The sequence below is a fragment of the Budorcas taxicolor genome, chromosome 9, assembly GCF_023091745.1.
Source record: "Budorcas taxicolor isolate Tak-1 chromosome 9, Takin1.1, whole genome shotgun sequence".
Classification (NCBI taxonomy): domain Eukaryota; kingdom Metazoa; phylum Chordata; class Mammalia; order Artiodactyla; family Bovidae; genus Budorcas; species Budorcas taxicolor.
This window is the reverse complement of record NC_068918.1, coordinates 80,927,713-80,947,223: the sequence shown is the minus strand read 5'-3', so window position 1 is coordinate 80,947,223 and position 19,511 is coordinate 80,927,713. Positions and strand designations below refer to the sequence as shown.

Genomic DNA, 19,511 nt, shown 5'->3' with positions numbered 1-19,511 from the left:
GAAATCAGATTGATTATATTCTTTGCAGCCAAAGATGGAGACGCTCTATACAGTCAACAAAAACAAGACCAGGAGGTGACTGTGGCTCAGATCATGAACTCCTTATTGCCAAATTCAGACTGAAATTGAAGAAAGTAGGGAAAACCACTAGACCATTCAGGTATGACCTAAATCAAATCCCTTATGATTATACAGTGGAAGTGAGAAATAGATTTAAGGGCCTAGATCTGATAGATAGAGTGCCTGGTGAACTATGGATGGAGGTTTGTGACATTGTACAGGAGATAGGGATCAAGACCATCCCCATGGAAAAGAAATGCAAAAAAGCAAAATGGCTGTCTGGGGAAGCCTTACAAATAGCTGTGAAAAGAAGAGAGGCGAAAAGTAAAGGAGAAAAGGAACGATATAAGCATCTGAATGTAGAGTTCCAAAGAATAGCAAGAAGAGATAAGAAAGCCTTCTTCAGTGATCAATGCAAAGAAATAGAGGAAAACAACAGAATGGGAAAGACTAGAGAGCTCTTCAAGAAAACTAGAGATACCAAGGGAACATTTCATGCAAAGATGGGCTTGATAAAGGACAGAAATGGTATGGACCTAACAGAAGCAGAAGATATTAAGAAGAGGTGGCAAGAATACACAGAAGAACTGTACAAAAAAGATCTTCACGACCAAGATAATCACGATGGTGTGATCAGTCACCTAGAGCCAGACATCCTGGAATGTGAAGTCAAGTGGGCCTTAGAAAGCATCACTACGGACAAAGCTAGTGGAGGTGATGGAATTCCAGTTGTGTTATTTCAAATCCTGAAAGATGACACTGTGAAAGTGCTGCACTCACTATGCCAGCAAATTTGGAAAACTCAGCAGTGGCCACAGGACTGGAAAAGGTCAGTTTTCATTCCAATCCCAAAGAAAGGTAATGCCAAAGAATTTTCAAACTACCGCACAATTGCACTCATCTCACATGCTAGTAATGTTCAAAATTCTCCAAGCCAGGCTTCAGTAGTACATGAACGGTGAACTTCCTGATGTTCAAGCTGGTTTTAGAAAAGGCAGAGGAACCAGAGATCAAATTGCCAACATCCGTGGATCATGGAAAAAGCAAGAGAGTTCCAGAAAAACATCTATTTCTGCTTTCTTGACTATGCCAAAGCCTTTGACTGTGTGGATCACATGAAACTGTGGAAAATTCTAAGAGAGATGGGAATACCAGACCACCTGACCTGCCTCTTGAGAAACCTATATGCAGGTCAGGAAGCAACAGTTAGAACTGAACATGGAACAACAGACTGGTTCCAAATAGGAAAAGGAGTACGTCAAGGCTGTATATTGTCAGCTGCTTATTTAACTTGCATGCAGAGGACATCATGAGAAACGCTGGGCTGGAAGAAGCACAGGCTGGAATCAAGATTGCCAGGAGAAATATCAATAACCTCAGATATACATATGACACCACTCTTATGGCAGAAAGTGAAGAGGAACTAAAAAGCCTCTTGATGAAATTGAAAGAGGAGAGTGAAAAAGTTGGCTGAAAGCTCAACATTCAGAAAACAAAGATCATGGCATCTGGTCCCATCACTTCATGGCAAATAGATGGGGAAACAGTGGAAACAGTGTCAGACTTTATTTTTTGGGGCTCCAAAATCACTGCAGATGGTGACTGCAGCCATGAAATTAAAAGACGCTTACTCCTTGGAAGGAAAGTTATGACCAACCTAGGAAACATATTCAAAAGCAGAGACATTACTTTGCCAACCAAGGTCCGTCTAGTCAAGGCTATGGTTTTTCCAGTACTCATGTATGGATGTGAGAGTTGAACTGTGAAGAAACCTGAGTGCGGAAGAATTGATGCTTTTGAACTGTGGTGTTGGAGAAGACTCTTGAGAGTCCCTTGGACTGCAAGGAGATCCAACCAATCCATTCTGTAGGAGATCAGCCCTGGGATTTTTTTGGAAGGAATGATGTTAAAGCTGAAACTCCAGGACTTTGGCCACCTCATGTGAAAAGTTGACTCATTGGAAAAGACTCTGATGCTGGGAGGGATTGGGGGCAGGAGGAGAAGGGGACGACAGAGGGTGAGATGGCTGGATGGCATCACGGACTGGATGGACGTGAGTCTGAGTGAACTCTGGGAGTTGGTGATGGACAAGGAGGCATGGCGTGCTGCAATTCGTGGGGTCGCAAAGAGTCGGACACGACTGAACGAATGAACTGAACTGAACTGAACTGAACTGAACCAGTCCTGGGTGTTCATTGGAAGGACTGATGCTAAGGCTGAAACTCCAATACTTCGGCCACCTCATGTTTTTAACTGTGCATTATCAACATTAATTTATAAATATAAGCCAGGACAAAAATGAAAGTTTCTCCGCTCCCCAAGTCAACCACCAGCTTCAAAGCCCTGGTAAGGACTCCATGCAAAGATCAAGCACTGAATTCAGTGTTGTTTAATATACTGAAAGTCCTTTTTAAATCAAGAGATAACTCCTTTAGAGATTGTCTTCTTAGAAACTTTTGCAATAAAAACTATTTGTATCATTTCAAGAGCAATAAACTGGTATCTTCAATGATAGGCATTTTCCACCCTGGCTTATCTTTTGAAACACAGCATAACCCAGAACCCCCAGAGATTTCAGCTATATGCGACTACTCAGGAAAGTATTAGTTTGCAATAGCAAAGAACACGCAGGGAACAGAGAGAGAAGGAAGGGAAGGAACAGTTGGAAAGTGAGACTTGAATAGAGAAATAAAATAGCATAGGCTGCTGGGAATGGGACTAGTGATTGCTGATGAAATCCTTGTGACCTGTAGCAAATTCTGTCCAAGTCCAGAAAGAGATCAAGTACCAAAGAGAGAGCTGGAATACAAAAGGGAAAAGGGAGGCAAAGGTGATGTTCTCAGATAACACCCATCTGAGACATCATCATATCATCCATGTGTTGAAGATGATATAAGGAAGAGTACAGGGCAGTTCCAGGAACGTTTCAGCAAAGAACTAGCTGAGGCTGGGTTTTAGGGCCAGGCTTCTGAAAAAGCAAGAATTGAGGAAAATCTGAGTATACATGAGGCACCAGCAGGGTGGGACCATAAAGGGGGATAGTGCTCCACCCTCACGGAAAAGCTGCAATTCAGCACGGCTGCTAAAACACAGAGGGGCCGGGTATCCTCCATGCTTCTTGAGCAAAAGAGAAGCAGAATACCATGTCTGGAAAAGCCTCACTGGCGAGGTGAGCTCTCTGGCTTCTTACCTGTCTGGCCCCTAAGATCCTTTAGGAGGGCAGGGCAGCCTCTACAGAGATGGGACTGAGACTGCAGGGGGCTTTGAGGAAATCCATATACTATGCATTGAATTTTGCCAGTTTCAGTACTGGGTGTGAAAGAGTAAGATGAAGAAAGCATCTGAGGTCTAGTCTCTGCTCTGCCACTAAATAATTCTGGTATGTTGGAAAATCACTTAGTCTTTCTGGGGTCTTAAGGAAGACCCATTAAGGGGTCAGTGTTTCAGAGGGTTTCTATAACAAAAAACAACATAATAGATTAATGACCCATTAGGAGCCTGCATGGAATATTTCCACATGAGCTTCCAGGGCTAAGAGCCTGCTTCTCCTTTATGTTTTAGCTCCCTCATCTGAAAAAATGGGTTGAAGATACATGCCTTCTAGACTTGATATGATTTAACAATGTGAAGTCCTCAGAAAAGTCCCTGCTGTTAGCTATCTCTACCATTTCCTTTCGTTTCTCATTACCACCACTCTAGCTCAAATCCTTATCATCTCTCTGTCAGATAACTTTAATGGGGAATCCGCCTGCCAATGCAAGAGATGCAAGAGACAAGGGTTCAATCACTGGGTCAGAAAAATCCCCTGGAGTAGGGAGTGGCAACCCACTCCAGTATTCTTGCCTGGAAAATTGCATGCAGAAAGGAACATGGAGAGTTACAGTCTATGGGGCTGCAAAGAGTCAGACATGACTGAACACAATAACAATGATCTCCATACCATTTCCCCATTTGCAGTGACCCCAACCAGGACTTAACAACTAGAGTGGGGCTTCTTAAAGACCAATCAGGGAGCTTCCTAAAATTCCAGGCGTGGACCTGTAACATTCAGGGAATTCTCTGAATGCACACAAAGAGTGTGTATTTCTGAGAAAAGCTCTTTAACTTTTATTAAACTTTCAAAATAATTTCAAAACAAGAGAAGTTACCGCAATGAGAAACCTACACACTGCATCTAGAGAATAGCCCTGGCTCATTGCAACCAGCAATGAAGACCCAACGCAACCAAAGTAAATATAAAAATTTTTAAAGAAAATTATTTGACCTCTTTTTTCCCCCACCAAGTTTCTCCTCTTTTCTTTGCTCCTCTATGCAGGAAAACAACTCTAGGAGTTATAGATATTCACAGTATAGACCCTTCCTCCCTATTCTCTTGGGCCCTTTCTGACCTGGCTTTCACCTCCGTCAGTGGACCAGGACTATTATTGTGAAGGTCACTGGTGACTGTTTTCTAATGGCTTCTCATCTCATCCAAAATAAAAGCCGAAGTTTTGCAATGACCTATAGTGTCCTCTGTGGCCTGGTTCCTCGTAACCACTCTGCTTCTTCCATCCTCTCTTAACCATTCTGTCCACTTCTGCCAAATTGGCCTCCTCTCTGTTCCTCACTGTATTAGGATTGCTCTTCATGCCAGGGCTTTTGCACCTGGTATTCCCTCCTCTAGTTTGCTCAAGCTACCACACAATTGCACTCATCTCACATGCTAGCAAAATAATGCTCAAAATTCTCCAAGCCAGGCTTCAGCAATATGTGAACCATGAACTTCGAGATGTTCAAGCTGGTTTTAGAAAAGGCAGAGGAACCAGAGATCAAATTGCCAACATCCAATGGATCATTGAAAGAGCAAGAGAGTTCCAGAAAAACATCTATTTCTGCTTTATTGACTATGCCAAAGCCTTTGACTGTTTGGACTGCAGCAAACTGTGGAAAAGTCTTAAAGAGATGGGGATACCAGACCACCTGACCTGCCTCTTGAGAAACCTACATGCAGGTCAGGAAGCAACAGTTAGAACTGGACGTGAAACAACAGACAGGTTCCAACCGAAAAAGGAGTATGTCAAGGCTGTATGTATATTGTCACCCTGCTTATTTAAATTATATGCAGAGTACAGCATGAAAAACGCTGGGCTGGATGAAGCACAAGCTGGAATCAAGATTGCCAGGAGAAATATCAATCACCTCAGATATACAGATGACACCACTCTTATGGCAGAAAGTGAAGAAGAACTGAAGAGCCTCTTGATGAAAGTGAAAGAGGAGAGTGAAAAAGTTGCCTTAAAACTCACCATTCAGAAAACTAAGATCATAGCATCTGGTCCCATCACTTCATGGCAAATAGATGGGGAAACAGTGGAAACAGTGGCTGACTATTTTTTTGGGCTCCAAAATCACGGCAGATGGTGATTGCAGCCATGGAATTAAAAGACGCTTACTCCTTAGAAGGAAAGTTATGACCAACCTAGACAGCATATTAAAAAGCAGAGACATCACTTTGCCAACAAAGGTCTGTCTCATCAAGGCTATGGTTTTTCCAGTAGTCATGTATGGATGTGAGAGATGGACTATAAAGAAAGCTGAGTGTCGAAGAATTGATGCTTTTGAACTGTGGTGTTGGAGAAGACTCTTGAGAGTCTCTTGGACTGCAAAGAGATCCAACCAGTTCATCCTAAAGGAGATCAGTCCTGAGTGTTCATTGGAAGGACTGATGTTGAAGCTGAAACTCCAATACTTTGGCCATCTGATGCTAAGAACTGACTCACTAGAAAAGACCCTGATGTTGGGAAAGATTGAAGGCAGGAGGAGAAGGGGATGACAGAGGATGAGATGGTTGGATGGCATCACAGACTCAATGGACATGAGTTTGAGTAAACTCCAGGAGTTGGTAATGGACAGGGAGGCCTGGCATGCTGTGGTCCATGGGGTCACTAAGAGTCAGACATGACTGAGAGACTGAACTGAACTGAACTGAGGATGATCTTATAGAAACTCACAGCTGATTTCCTCACTTCTCTAAGGGTGTGTCTCAAACTTACCTTTCTGTAAGAATTTCTCTGGGAATCTCAAGTGAAGTTTTAAACTTCTTTTTGAACACTTCATATTCTCTTTCCCTGCATTACTTTTTCTCCTCAGCATATATCATTTTCTAACATAATGTGTATTTTATTTATCTATTTGATTATCAGATCTTTTGCTTAATAGAATGTAAGCTCCATGGGAGCAAGAATTTATGTCTGTTTTTTTCACTGTTAAATCATCAGAATCAAGAACAGTGGTGGGCACGTAGCAGATTCCTTAGATATATTTGCTTAAGAAATCGATAAATGAATCTTATTTTACATAATAACAGCATTTAAATCTGTTAAGGGTGCTTTCTTTCTTGAACCATTTTCTTCACTTGTTTTCCAGAATTACTCTATTCTTTTTGCTATTTTACTAGTGTTACCAAAAGGTATGTGTGGGTCCAGCTACATCCCGCTCAAAAGCCAATAAATAGGCCAGGTTGGAGGGAAGGAAAGTTTGCTTATTTCAGATGCTGGCAATTGGTGGGGGACGGTGACAGATACCTGTTCAAAGGCTGACTTCCCCACAATGACAAGCAGGGGGTGAGAGCTTTAACAGACAGATTGGAGGAGAGGTTCTACATGAAGAAACAGTGCAAGCATCTCTAAGTCATCTTCGAATCGATCATCAGTGGTCGTACCAGCAACATCATGGCTGTTTTAGGTACAGCTAATCTTCACTCCCAGGAACCATTTATTCCCATTTCTTTGCAGCCAGTTCTCGGAATGGTGGCAGCTCATGTCCTGGGACAGTCTGATCATCATGTAGTTAACTTCCCCACCTGGTGTTTTGGTATCTATAAGACAGCTCAAGGGATATGGCTCAGAATATTACCCACAGCCCTCGAGAAAGCAAAAGGTCCTTGACTGTGCTTCATGACTACTTTATCATGCTTTAGCCTCCTCTGACTGTTTTCCTTTGTTTCCACATTTCTCACTTCTCCGATTAAACTTAGTCTTTGACTAAAGTTTTCCACAAACAAAAGGCAGGCAGGGGACATGTTCTGTCTGTGTGTGGTGGGGGGCAAGAACCATATGGCCCATTTCACTAGCTTTTCTTTTTAGTCCTTTTTATCCCATTTATTTCTCAATAGCCCAAACTATTAATGTTGGCAAGTCTCAGTGCTATGGTTCAATTGTTGTGTGTTCAGTCATGTCTGACTCTGTGACCCCATGGACTATAGCTTCCAGGCTCCTCTGTCTATGAAAATTTCCAGGCAAGGATACTAGAGCGGGTTGCCATTTCCTACTCCAGGGGATTTTCCCGACCCAGGGATCGAGCCGACATATCCCACAGCTCCTGCAGTGGCAGGCAGATTCTTTACCACTGAGCCACCTGGGAAGCCCATGGGTTCAGTTGTGACCCCCAAATCCATATGTTGCACCAGAGCCTCAGAAAGTGAACTTACTTGGAGATTGGTTTTTACAGAAGTAACCAAATTAAAGTGAGTTCATTGGGAAGGATTGCAATCCCATATGACTGGTGTCCTCATAAAAAAAAGGGAAATTTGGAGACACACAAAACATAGGGAGAACCCCATGGGAAGATCAAGCCAGAGATTGAGGTAACACTTCCGCAAGCAGAGATTGCCAGCAAGCCACCAGAAGCCAGGAAAGAGGATTCAGTTCTCCAGCACGGTGCTTAGAAGGAACCAACTCCACTAACAGTTTGAACTCTGATTTCTAACCTCCAGAAACAATACCCTTCTGCTGCTTGAGGCTCTCTGTATGTGGTGCTTTGTGATGCCAGCCCCAGTGGATGAATACACTCAGGGGCTTCAGGTGTTGAGATTCTTCTCTAGCCACATTCAGTCCCTGGGTGATCTCACTCTTTTGTGTCTTTAAATCCCATCTATACACTGAAGACTCTCAGTAATTTATCTCCAATCCAGTGTCTCCTCAACTCCTCACAGTTATCCCCAACTCTACACAACATCAGATTTAACCCATCCAAAACAGACCTCATCTTCTCCAGGAACCCCCTTACCCACAGTGTTCTTCATCTCACTTAATGGAAACCTCATCCTTCAAGTTGCTCAAGTCGTTTACCTTTGAATCATTCTGGACTTTTCCGTTTCATATCTTCCATTTATCAGCGAAAAGCTTGATTCATTTTGAAATGTGTTCAGACCACTTCTCACCACCTGCCCTGCTGGTGCCCTGGTAGCCATATTGTCTCTCCCATGATTCATAGCAGCAGTCTCCTCATGTGTCCCCATCTTCCATCCTTAGCCCCCTTCCACCCTCTTCCCAGTACAGCAGTCAGATTGATCGTGACAACATGCATTTCGGCAAATCCAAAATTCTGCATTGTTTCTTCCTCTCACTCCTCAAGCCCTTAACAGTGGCCCGTGAGGCCTCACAAGTTCTGTGCTGTGTGCCTAGTCGCTCAGTCATGTCTGACTGTTTTCGACCCCATGGACTGTACCCTTGCAGGCTCCTCTGTCCATGGGAATTCTCCAGGCAAGAGTACTGGAGTAGGTTGCCATTCTCTCCTTCAGGAGATCTTCCCAACTCAGGGATCGAACCCAGGTCTCCCACATTGCAGGCAGCTTCTTTACCAACTGAGCCACCAGGGAAGCATCATCACAAGTTCTAGTCCTTGGTAACACCTTGACCTTGTCTCCTCCTCAGCCCTTCTCCAGCTCATACTGTTCGGGGCATCCTGCCTTTCTTGCTGTTCAGGTGTGCCAGACTGTTCCCTCACTTGCTCTTGATCTTGCTTCTGCCTAGAGCACTCATCTCCCACATGTCCTCCTGGTACATCACAGTCATTTAGCAAATGTCTCTTGAAGGAATAGGGAGTCAGTTGAGAAGATTCATATTAATGAGATAAAATCAAAACTCTTTAGGGAACTCCCTGGCAGCCCAGTGTTTAGGACTCCAAGTTTTCACTGCCAAGGGCCTGGGTTTGATCCCTGGTCAGGGAACTAAGATCCCACATGCTGTGTGGCATGGCCAAAAAAATACATAAATAAAATAAAACTCTAGATTCACATTCAAATTGCACTTTAATGATGCCCAACTTTGATCTTTATAAGCTTCTTGTCTGCAAATAGCATCTAGAAGTTTTGTTTTCACTGCAGTGAGCGTTTTGCATAGAAAAGTCACTTAACAAAGACCTATAATTTGTGAAATCAGATATGAAGGAAAGGTACAGTTAGTCCAATTCATTTCAATTTGTATAAACTATTTTCCAATTACTAGTAATTTTAGACTAGTCTCTCCTCATGTAGCCATTTATTCTAATTGTAGCAAATGAAACTGAGAAAGGTTCTGCCTGTAATGATGATGCTTGTTCATTAATAGTTAGGGGCTACCTGATTCCACCTAACTTGATTTTCCTTGTCATTTCTTTAAGCCTTTTTGGTGAGAATTTAAGATGCGTAGGCTGAGATTTTAAAAAATCCCTGCATGGACCTATTCATTTTTTTAAATCATTTTTTGGGGCTTTTATAGTTATCGTTGTTGTTGTTGTTTAGTAGCTCAGTCGTGTCTGACTCTTTGCAACCCCATGGACTATAACCCACCAGCTTCCCTGTCCACGGAATTCTCCAGGCAAGAATACTGGAGTGGATTGCCATGCCCTCCTCCAGGGAGGAGGAGTTATAGTTTTAGAGTTTATAGAGTTATAGAGGAGGGATTTATAGCTATAGAACCTTGGTATTTCACTGAACACATGATATTCCAGAAAAAAAGAAAATTTCCAGCCTCTTTGCAAGTGACTTTGACTGTAACACTATGTTCTACTCAAGGGAATGTTAATGTAAGATATCAGTTAAGAGAGAATCAGCATGCACTCTTTTTTCCCTTTTCTTCTAGGTCTCTTCCTCCATCCTGCTGCCTAAAATGCAGATGTGATGGCTGGAACCCTAGCTGCAGTTTTGGATAATGAGGAAAAGGGCTATGTCCTAGAAAATGAGGGGTGAGCTAGAAGGGGTTTAGACTACTGAGGGACTTATGGAGCAAAACCACCATGCTAACCCTTGACATTTTACTTCTGGCCTTGTATTAGAAAGAAATTTCTCTCTTACTTAAGTCATAGTTATTTTAGAACACACCCAAAGTCAAATATAATTCTATCCTAAACATCACAAGAACTATTTAGTTCCTGGAACTTTGGAGCTACAACAAATTACTGCAAAGAATTAAAACAGTATAAAGAATCAAAACAACAGAAAGTGACTGCAATGATAATCAAAGGTCTTTATTTTCTATATTTAATTTCTTACAATCATTTTGGAAAAATAGTTGTTTCTCCAAATGTACTTTCACGGAAGAAAGCTGATATGACCTAAGCATTATCTGAGAGACAATGGAAAAAATATTTATCACTGAAAAACAAGTGTTCTGTTCAGTTTACACGTTACACATACTTAACACAAGCATAAAGGAAAAGTTCAGTGTCAGAAATAGAGGCCATTCTCCTTCACCGAAACATTCTATCAGAAGAGTATTTGGCAATTAGAGATTCAAATTTGAAAGATTTAAAAATCTCATTCAAAATAAATGCTGCCTAAGAACACGGAAACACACAACATTTTCTGAAAATCTTTTTTTTTTAGAATTTTTTTTTGATCTTTGCTTTTGGTATTCTCTTAGATACTCTGAAGTTTATTTAACACAGCATTCTATCTGCTCAACATTCAAATTTAGATGTGCTAATTATCTCCTCCACTCTTCTGCATAGTTAAGTATGTCCTATAAATAAACACATCAGTTTTGCTTGATTACTGTCCTTCCAAAAAGCCTCATATAATTGGAATTAACCTAGTATTTACTTATCATTAAATATATTTTTATTAGAAAGGATACACAGCACATGAAATCACAGAATTCTCATGAGTTAAAGACAAATTTCAGAACTCACAAATAATATTTACAGTGTAAACATCACAGTTATTACATCAGAGTAAAATAAATCACAACATTCACAACACAATGTATTTTATTTGGTTTTGATATTGAAGTAGTTTTCTTGAATTACTTATGTAGAACTCAAAATAAAATTACTTCACTTATTGTTTTCCTTCAAGAATTCTGAAAAAGAAAGAATTGGTGTTTTAAGCATAAAATCATTTTTATTTACAGCCTCTGACTTTCATTTACTGATCCACTCATTTAATAAATATTTATCTTTGCACTTGATCGGCAGCTTTTGAGAGGGGATCACATTTTGGAATGTCAAGAGGGAGTCTTCCAAAGAACTTATGGTTGGGAAGGGAGCCAGAATGTGAAGGGGTTCTTTAACTACTCATAAATAATTACTTATTTGTAATTTTCCCAATTGGCTGACCAGCAAAATTTCCTGTTAAAAGAATTTGCCCAATGTTGCCCATTCAAAATAGCAAAAAATGGAGGATGGAATCTCATAAAGGGACAGAGTAATGAATCCTCTGTTATATTGTAGTGCCTATTGTATTTCTTAATTTAATGGAAAAGTCTTATTTGATAAACTTCTTTGAGAATCTGTATGTTACTCTCTTTTTTGAGCATTCGAGGAGTCTGTTTCTCTGAAATGTCTGTGCATGATGAGGAAAGGGCAGCTGCAGCACCCTTGACCACATATCTCTCTTACAGGGATCATTTTTTGTTGTTGTTGTTGTTGTGTTGTTTTGTTTTTTAAATTTATTTATTTAATTGGAGGCTAATTACTTTACAACATTGTATTGGTTTTGCCATACATCAACATGAATCCACCATGGGTGTACACGTGTTCCCCATCCTGAACCCCCCTCCCACCTCCCTCCCCGTACCATCCCTCTGGGTCATCCCAGTGCACCAGCCCCAAGCATCCTGTATCCTGCATTGAACCTGGACTGGCGATTCATTTCTTATATGATATTATATATGTTTCAATGCCATTCTCCCAAATCAGCCCACCCTCTCCCTCTCCCACAGGGATCTTTCATGCTACAGTAGCAGAGTTGGACAAATGTTACAGAAACTGTAGAATACACAAAACCAAAAGTTTGTCCTCAGAGTCCTTTAGAGAAAAATTGTGACAACTTGATACAGTGATGCTACAAAATTTCTTTAAAGACTTGCCAAGCATTATAAAAATATTTTATGAGCTACTATAAACATTAATGTAACTCAGGAAAGAGATATGCCTTGTGTCCATGTTCACACAAAACAATTTTGATAACAACCTTGTCAACTTAGCAAAGAAAAAAAAAATCTATTTGAGTTTTCTCTACTCCAAAAATGTTTTACAGTGGATATTACTAGAGTCGTAGTATCTACACTCACTTTATAGATAAAATAAGCTAAGTTTGACTTTTACTCCATGAAGTTTATTATGTTTCAAGAACTACAATATCTGCTGTTTATCTGAAGCTATCACAACTTTGTTAATCGGCTATACCCCAATGCAAAATAAAAAGTTAAAAAAATAAAAAGAAACATAATGAGACCCAGGATGTCTTGGTATTTTCACAGTAACAAGCCACACTGTAATTTGGTAGTATTTCCTTATACTTAAATGAGATGCTAACAGTCAATTATGAGACTGGGCTTAAATAAAAGCAACATGGCTTTACTACCAAAGAGAAAGCCAGTTTTCTCAGTAATGTGAGTCATTCTCTTTTTTCAATATTTCTTCAAAATGACAGGAATGAGTCTGATCAAAGTAGGAGGTACTGAACTGTTTACTCATTGTGAACTGTCTCTTTCATGCTATCAGAACACTGTAACAACAGTTTCAAGGTCCACTAAGCTGTGATCCACTTAGGTAGAAGCGTCCTTCTTAGATAAGGTCTCACTGGGAGAACATTATGACGTTTTTTACCAAGTGAGTCCTACCTACTTAAATACTGAGATGATTCCTACTAGCATATAAGAACACACATATATACTCACCACTGGGAAGTTGTCAGCAGCTTTGCTCCAAAGAGCTTTCTCATCATTTTTCTAACTCTTCAAGAAAGTCAGGAGACTCTCCTTCGCTGCTGCAGACCAGAAAGAGAGGACTGAGCTTGTGAAGACTCTTGGATGAGAAAGCTTCTAAAGAAAATGTGAAGAATGGCCTAGACTGCACAGGGTGCTCGGTTAAGTGCTCTGGGGGCTAAACACTTCTGTTTCAGGTGAGCCATTACCTTTGACTGGCTCTTCAGTCCTAAATTGTCTAAAAGCTTTCTTAAAGAATTATAATCTGGTGGGCAAAGAGATCCATCTTGCTTGATCTCACCCAAACAGAATTGTCTTGCGTACTCCCCATCTAAATAAAAATAACTCTAATAAAAGAGAGAAAGGATCTCATTTCCTATAAATTGTGTTCCAATATTTACATACCATGGAAAGACACAGGTCTTACTGAATCCAAGAAGACAAAATAATTCATGGATTAATTTGGTAAAATATAGATAATTGAATTTGCAGGTAAAAAGGGAATTCCACATGGTAACAAATTGCTAGCTGACTGTCCTTCACGTGTTTTAAAAAGCCGCACTTTTGATAAAACCTTTTCCTAGACCCAGACTAGATGTCTCTACAGTCATCATTTTTAACCCTGGAGGCACATTAGCATCAACTGGGGAACTCAGAAAATACCAGTGTCCACAACCACATGCCTAGGGACACTAACTTCCTGGCATTTGGTTTAGGGTTAGGGTCAGACATCACTATTTTTTATATTCTCCAGGGTAATCTAATGTTAGCTAAGGTTGAGAATTACTGCTTCAAAGGTAGAGAGGGAGATACGTTTCCATATGCAACTACTATTTTGAAATTCAGTTATAATTTCTCATGTTAGCAAATTCTCATTTCTTTACCTTCGCTTTCCATTTAGAATTGAATTCAAGTATTTCTTCACAGCCATTTGTTTTCGAAGGCGTGTGTAGTTGTCAGTGAAGACAGCATCTGAGTGGCGTTTGATTGGTCCCTGGTCTTCTGAGATGCTATTGCTAAGAAACATGAGGATAAGGACGTCAAATAATAATTTCCTGGAGTCAGACAAAAAGGAATTCCAACAGCCAGCTCATTTTCTATCACCAAAAAAGTCTCTAAGCCTAAGGATGGGGGAGCATGGAATAATCCAATGTACTTTGACCTTTACTAGGGTGGCTTTTGCCTGGAGAATCCCAGGGATGGGGGAGCCTGGTGGGCTGCCGTCTATGGGGTTGCACAGAGTCGGACACGACTGAAGCGACTTAGCAGCAGCAGCAGCAGCAGCAGGGTGCCTTTAGACATTCTGTCCTAACTGAGCAAATAATTTATTAAAAAAAAGAGGGACTAATTGAAATTGTGTTCTTCCATTGAAAGAAAGAGTTCTTTAAAAGTAAACGCTTCTTAAAAACATGAATGAATGCCTCTTCGTGAAGAGATGCCAGTTTAAGTAATGCCATATAAAATTCGGTTATTAACCATTTAAAGACAAAATCTTCCAATGCTTAGTTTGAGCAGGAAGTAAAATACAAATGCTATATTTTAACGCTAGCCTTAAAATTTGCTTCAGTTTAGAATATGTCTTGTTTTGTTTTTACTGTGTCTAGTTTACTTTGTTTGCCAATTTATAAATGATTATTATTTAAGAAAAATAAGTGTGTCTGGAGCCTATGAATATGATATTACTAGGAAACCTTATTTTCTTAATCCATGGGTCTAGTATATTTTATTGAAGTATATAAACTATTTTATAGTGAAATTAAACATTATTAAGAGTTATCAGTTTTTAATAAAACAAATAAGTTGCTTACAGTGAAGATATAATTGTCTAATTTAATAACCATAACATGCTTTTTAATAGTAATAAATTCTCTTTACCTAACTCGTTTTCCAATAAGGGACTCAAGGTACTTTTTGGCAGAAAGCTGACCCAAGAGTCTACTATAGTCACTGGTAAAAACTCCATCAGCATGTCTGACATTTCTGAAACAAAGAAAAAATGATAGCCATTATTTTATAAATAGTTTGCTAAAAGATTATTTTGGCTCATTAAATAAGAAGGAAACATCAACTTATTTGATAGCTTCTCATTCAAACTTAAGTCTGAAAGGAAATTTTTAAACAACTGAATAAATAATATATCCTAGTGACTTATTTCCAGCCCCAAATTTTGAAAAATTGAAGAAGTTAGGTTTTTAAGGAGCATTTCTCAATATTAATGCTCCCTGGTAGAATCTGTAAAACTAATTCTTTTCTAAAAAATATTGGTAGGAAGATATATTTATTTTCTAATTATTTGTGGTGATTTATTTCTTCTACTCTGAATAAAGATATATGCAAGGGGAAATTATCTTGATTTTAGCAAACCTTATTATCCCTTTTGCTATTTCTTCTGCCAAAGGGTTGTAAACAAAATCTCTTAAGATAGAAAGACTCTAAAAGTCTATCAACCAAATTTTCCATCCAAATGAAAAATATTTCATGCTTTGCCTTCTGGATAGTTACTCTGTCTAAACTGGAATGTTGCTCTGGATACCATTCTATGAAATGAATAGCTTTTATTATTAGACACCCTTTCTTTACATAGAAGTGAAACTCTAACCTTAGAACTTTTTCCATCATGGAATCTCAAATGCTGTAGTTTTACTACTGTTGGCATAATTTCTGATGTTAAAAATGTATGCAACATAATATAGGTGGATGACTTGCTTAGCTTGGCCTGTTACAATCTCTACAAGTAAAAATTATGCAAGCATCAAGAGTTTCAATAAATCAGGCTGAATGAAGCCACAACACATGGAAACTCATAGTGCAATGCTATGAGAATAGCTCCATGGTGACACAAAAATAAAATGTTTAGATTTCAAAAAAGGATTTGCTAAAATAAAACTCAATAAAAATGAACTCACCTGGATACTTCATAATAAGGTGTGTCATTTTCAGCTAGTGCATCTTGTAAAATGTCAGTATCTGCTTTTAATGAAACTTGATCAGGTTCATTTGCTCCTTCAAATGGTATTCTGTCCCCCATCCTGGTAGGAAAAGATACAGTAAAGTAAAATACATTCCTTTCTCAGAAGCTGGTGCTTACAGTTTTACAGTCATTTGAGATGAGATACTCAAAATCTTGGGAAATATCACCCACTCATAATATATGGATGGCAAAATTGAATTAATGACTTCTATAGTTTATAAAAGTATAAATAGTAAAATTCTTGTTTATCCCATAAAACAGATGCCATACAACTTTTACAAGCTGTATGTAACAGAAGTTAGAGCTACTTAGCTCAGTCTTTCAGAACATTAAGCAAAGTACACTTCCTTAGCAGTAAGTAACTTCACTTTGCAAAGTACACAGGTAGAAAGATCTTACACAAAATAGAAACTTCAGAAATTTTTTTATATTCAGTATGAAAATTGCAAGCAATTCACATATTTCTTGATGGCCAGTATCATGTGTCTCAACATTTCTCAAGATCTGAGTATTAACTATTTTTCTTTCTCTGAGTCCATAAATTTTATTTCAAAGATTCACTTTGGTGTGGTGCATTTCTATATATTGACCAAGTCCAAAGACTGTCTCCATCTCTGAATAGTCATTCAAACTCAGTGAATTTTGTTTTCAATTTTATGTAGTAGCACAATTTTAATGAAGGATATACAATGCTTTACTGGAAGGCCAAGAATAGTCCTGCCTATACATGGACTTTGTGGGTACATGCACATTTTGAACACCAACACAGTTAAAATTATGTGTGTGCATGTCTTCAGTGTTACCCTATTAAGAACTGTGCTGGCTGCTGGGCATTTGTGTATCTTTGGGTGAGGCAGTTCTTGGTAGTCAGGAGCAAGCAGCCTTCTTTAAGAGTGAAGTTTAGCAATTAATGTAAGCTTCAGCATTCTTGAGATTATTCATCTCTTTTGATATAACTATTCTGATAGACTAGTTCTATTTAATTATCAAAACAACATACAAGCTGGCTTTAAGCAAATTTCACAGAAAACCATTAACAGCTAAGAGATTATTCATTCTATTGAGCATATGCTTACCTTGAACAAAGAATTGGAAATGAGAAAATAAGCAATGACATGTAAACTGGAAAGAAAAATAAAGCTAATGCAGTTTCCTTTTACTGTTTCCTTCTTTAGCATAAATTTATTTCAAATAAAGGTTTAAAGGTGAGTTGTATTATATGAATTTGAAATATAAAAGGCAATGTAGAGAGCAGTAAAACGAAGGATTTGTGGTAAAAACCAAGCACCTTAAAATTCACTCACTGGGGAAGGGTAACTCAGTAGATTAATTATCTCACAATTTTTAACATTGACAAATTGATTCTGCCTAGATAGTCTGTCCAACATGATTTTATACATATTCCACTAATCAACTGTTCATGATTATTTGCTGAATGATCTCGAAAAATGAACTCAAATGAAGTGGGCAACTAGACACCCATTTTTCTATCAGAAACTGAACTGAACTGAGGTGACAATGGAGAACAGCTAATTACTCAACTGAAACTGGTTTGAATGAAAGGAAATCCAAGATCTCTTTCTGCCTTGCTTGGAAATGTGATCCTTCTTACCCATACAACTAGTCATCAATGCTGTCTTTCTGGCCCCGAGAGTGAATTCCAAAACTCAGAACAACCATGTTACCCTGAAGTTGACAAAACTTGCTTCACAAGTCAACCGACAGATTTGAATAACTAATACATAGTTTACAAAATTGAGCTGTCTGAAATAACATATCAGAAATCCCCATTTACATGGAGGAAGACTGTTCAACTGTCTGAACTGAAAGAGAGCCTACCTGAGAGCCGAAGGTGCTCCAAAAAGAGGCCATGCCAAGGTCTGGGAGAAGAGCACGCTGAACAGCGTCAGGAACACAAGAAGCTGGGACTTACTTCTTGTTTCCATCACAGGACCTGGAAGGGGAGACAATCACAGTTGTAAGTTTTTCCAACCACAGCTGTGCCTGAAAGGTGACTCTGTGTGTCTAGCAGTAATTCCTGAGGACTCATGAAGAGTTTAGAAAAAGGGATTTACATCTTACAGAAAGTGTTAAACTGCAGTATGATTACTTTTTAAATCAAGAAGGTTTTTGGGTGTGTGAACAATGCTTGAATAGAGATTAGGATCCTTTCAACTTCTGCCTGTCTCTCGCTAGGCACAAGATTGAATACAATACTTTTACAGCACCGGAAGCAACCATAAGGGCCATTTTCTTATAACAGAGTTGTAACATCCATGTTTAGTATATTTTCTAACTATGAAGCAGCTTCAAGAAACTGACGTTTCTTCTTCTACTCTAAGTTTTTAGTACCTGAGTGATGGAAAAGTGGAGTGTCATCTATTTAATAATTTGTGTATATAGATACAGACCAGTAAAATTATTTTGTATACACATTTTTCCTCTTTTAATTATAGATTTTACTGGGAGCTTAATCTCCTTAAGGAGTTTGTGTCTGAGCAAACTAATTCAATTAATAGTGTAAATTAATACCAAAAAATCACTGAGGCTCATATTACCACCAAAATAATTTCTGCCATAAAAGGAAAAATATAACAAATGCAAAGCTTGTATATTTTTACATCGAATTTACTTACACATTTCATTTGTAAATAGGGTGCAGATAGAAACTTCAGAGTTTGGTGCCTGTTTCTTGTGCTGTTTGTAAGACAGCATTTTAAACTCAGAAGAAAATAAATGTTTTGTAAGTTCACATAATTAAAAATGAAATGGAGAGAACAGCACTAAGTAACAAATTGAAATTTTCAATACATTTGTACCCACTGAACTTTCAGTTAAAAATTTATAAACAAGCCAAAAAAAGAAAAAAAAAAAAAAACCCTACGAAGACATTATTTTAAAGTTGGCATTGAGTGAAAAAACAGAATAAAGCATTTCCAACTAAAGGATTCAGAAAACCCATTCATATGTGAGAAGTTGAGTCATTTCTATACTTACCAGGTGACTTAAGAAACTTGCGTTTTTATTGTTGTAAAGCAGGAACACTGTAAAGTTATTTTTCAAGAGAAATAAAAACTCAGTATATCCCGAGAAAAGTTCCAGAGTCAGGGGGAGAAAAAAGAAGAAAGGTAAAGTTTCCACTTACTTTGCCGAGTAGTGTTCTTCGAGAGCTTTCTTTTCTGGGACTATGAGAGCTGTCTCAGGTGCTGAAGTCCTGGGAGTCGACAGTCTGCACGAGTTCTCTTGCCCTTACAGCTGAACCAGAACTTGATGCTGGCTGAGGTTGGCTACTATTGCCAGCAACTGCTTCTCACTCTACCCTGACCAGCATTTCAAGCCCATCATTTTATAGGGCTTATGCGTTGGGCTGAGCAATCACACAGCTCTCGGAAAGACGTCACAGTAGTACTCTCATGGGATGAATAGGGCTTGAAGTTCTTATTAAATTGTCATTATGCTTGATTTATATAAATTTAGAGTGAGTAACTTCAAGATGTAAGATATAAAGAGGAAATTTACTTTTCTTTAAACAG

The 19,511-nt window shown here is 38.8% G+C and overlaps 1 protein-coding gene across 1 annotated transcript; it reads right to left on the bottom strand.

Moving 5' to 3' along the window:
• Positions 1-13,023: 13,023 nt before the first annotated feature.
• Positions 13,024-17,924, bottom strand: VIP (vasoactive intestinal peptide). Its single transcript, XM_052646038.1, has 5 exons — positions 17,818-17,924; positions 15,914-16,036; positions 14,883-14,987; positions 13,892-14,023; positions 13,024-13,069 (listed from the first exon to the last, which is right to left on the bottom strand). Exons 1-5 carry the CDS (start codon positions 17,922-17,924, stop codon positions 13,024-13,026), a joined length of 513 nt encoding a protein of 170 aa, XP_052501998.1.
• Positions 17,925-19,511: the final 1,587 nt, after the last annotated feature.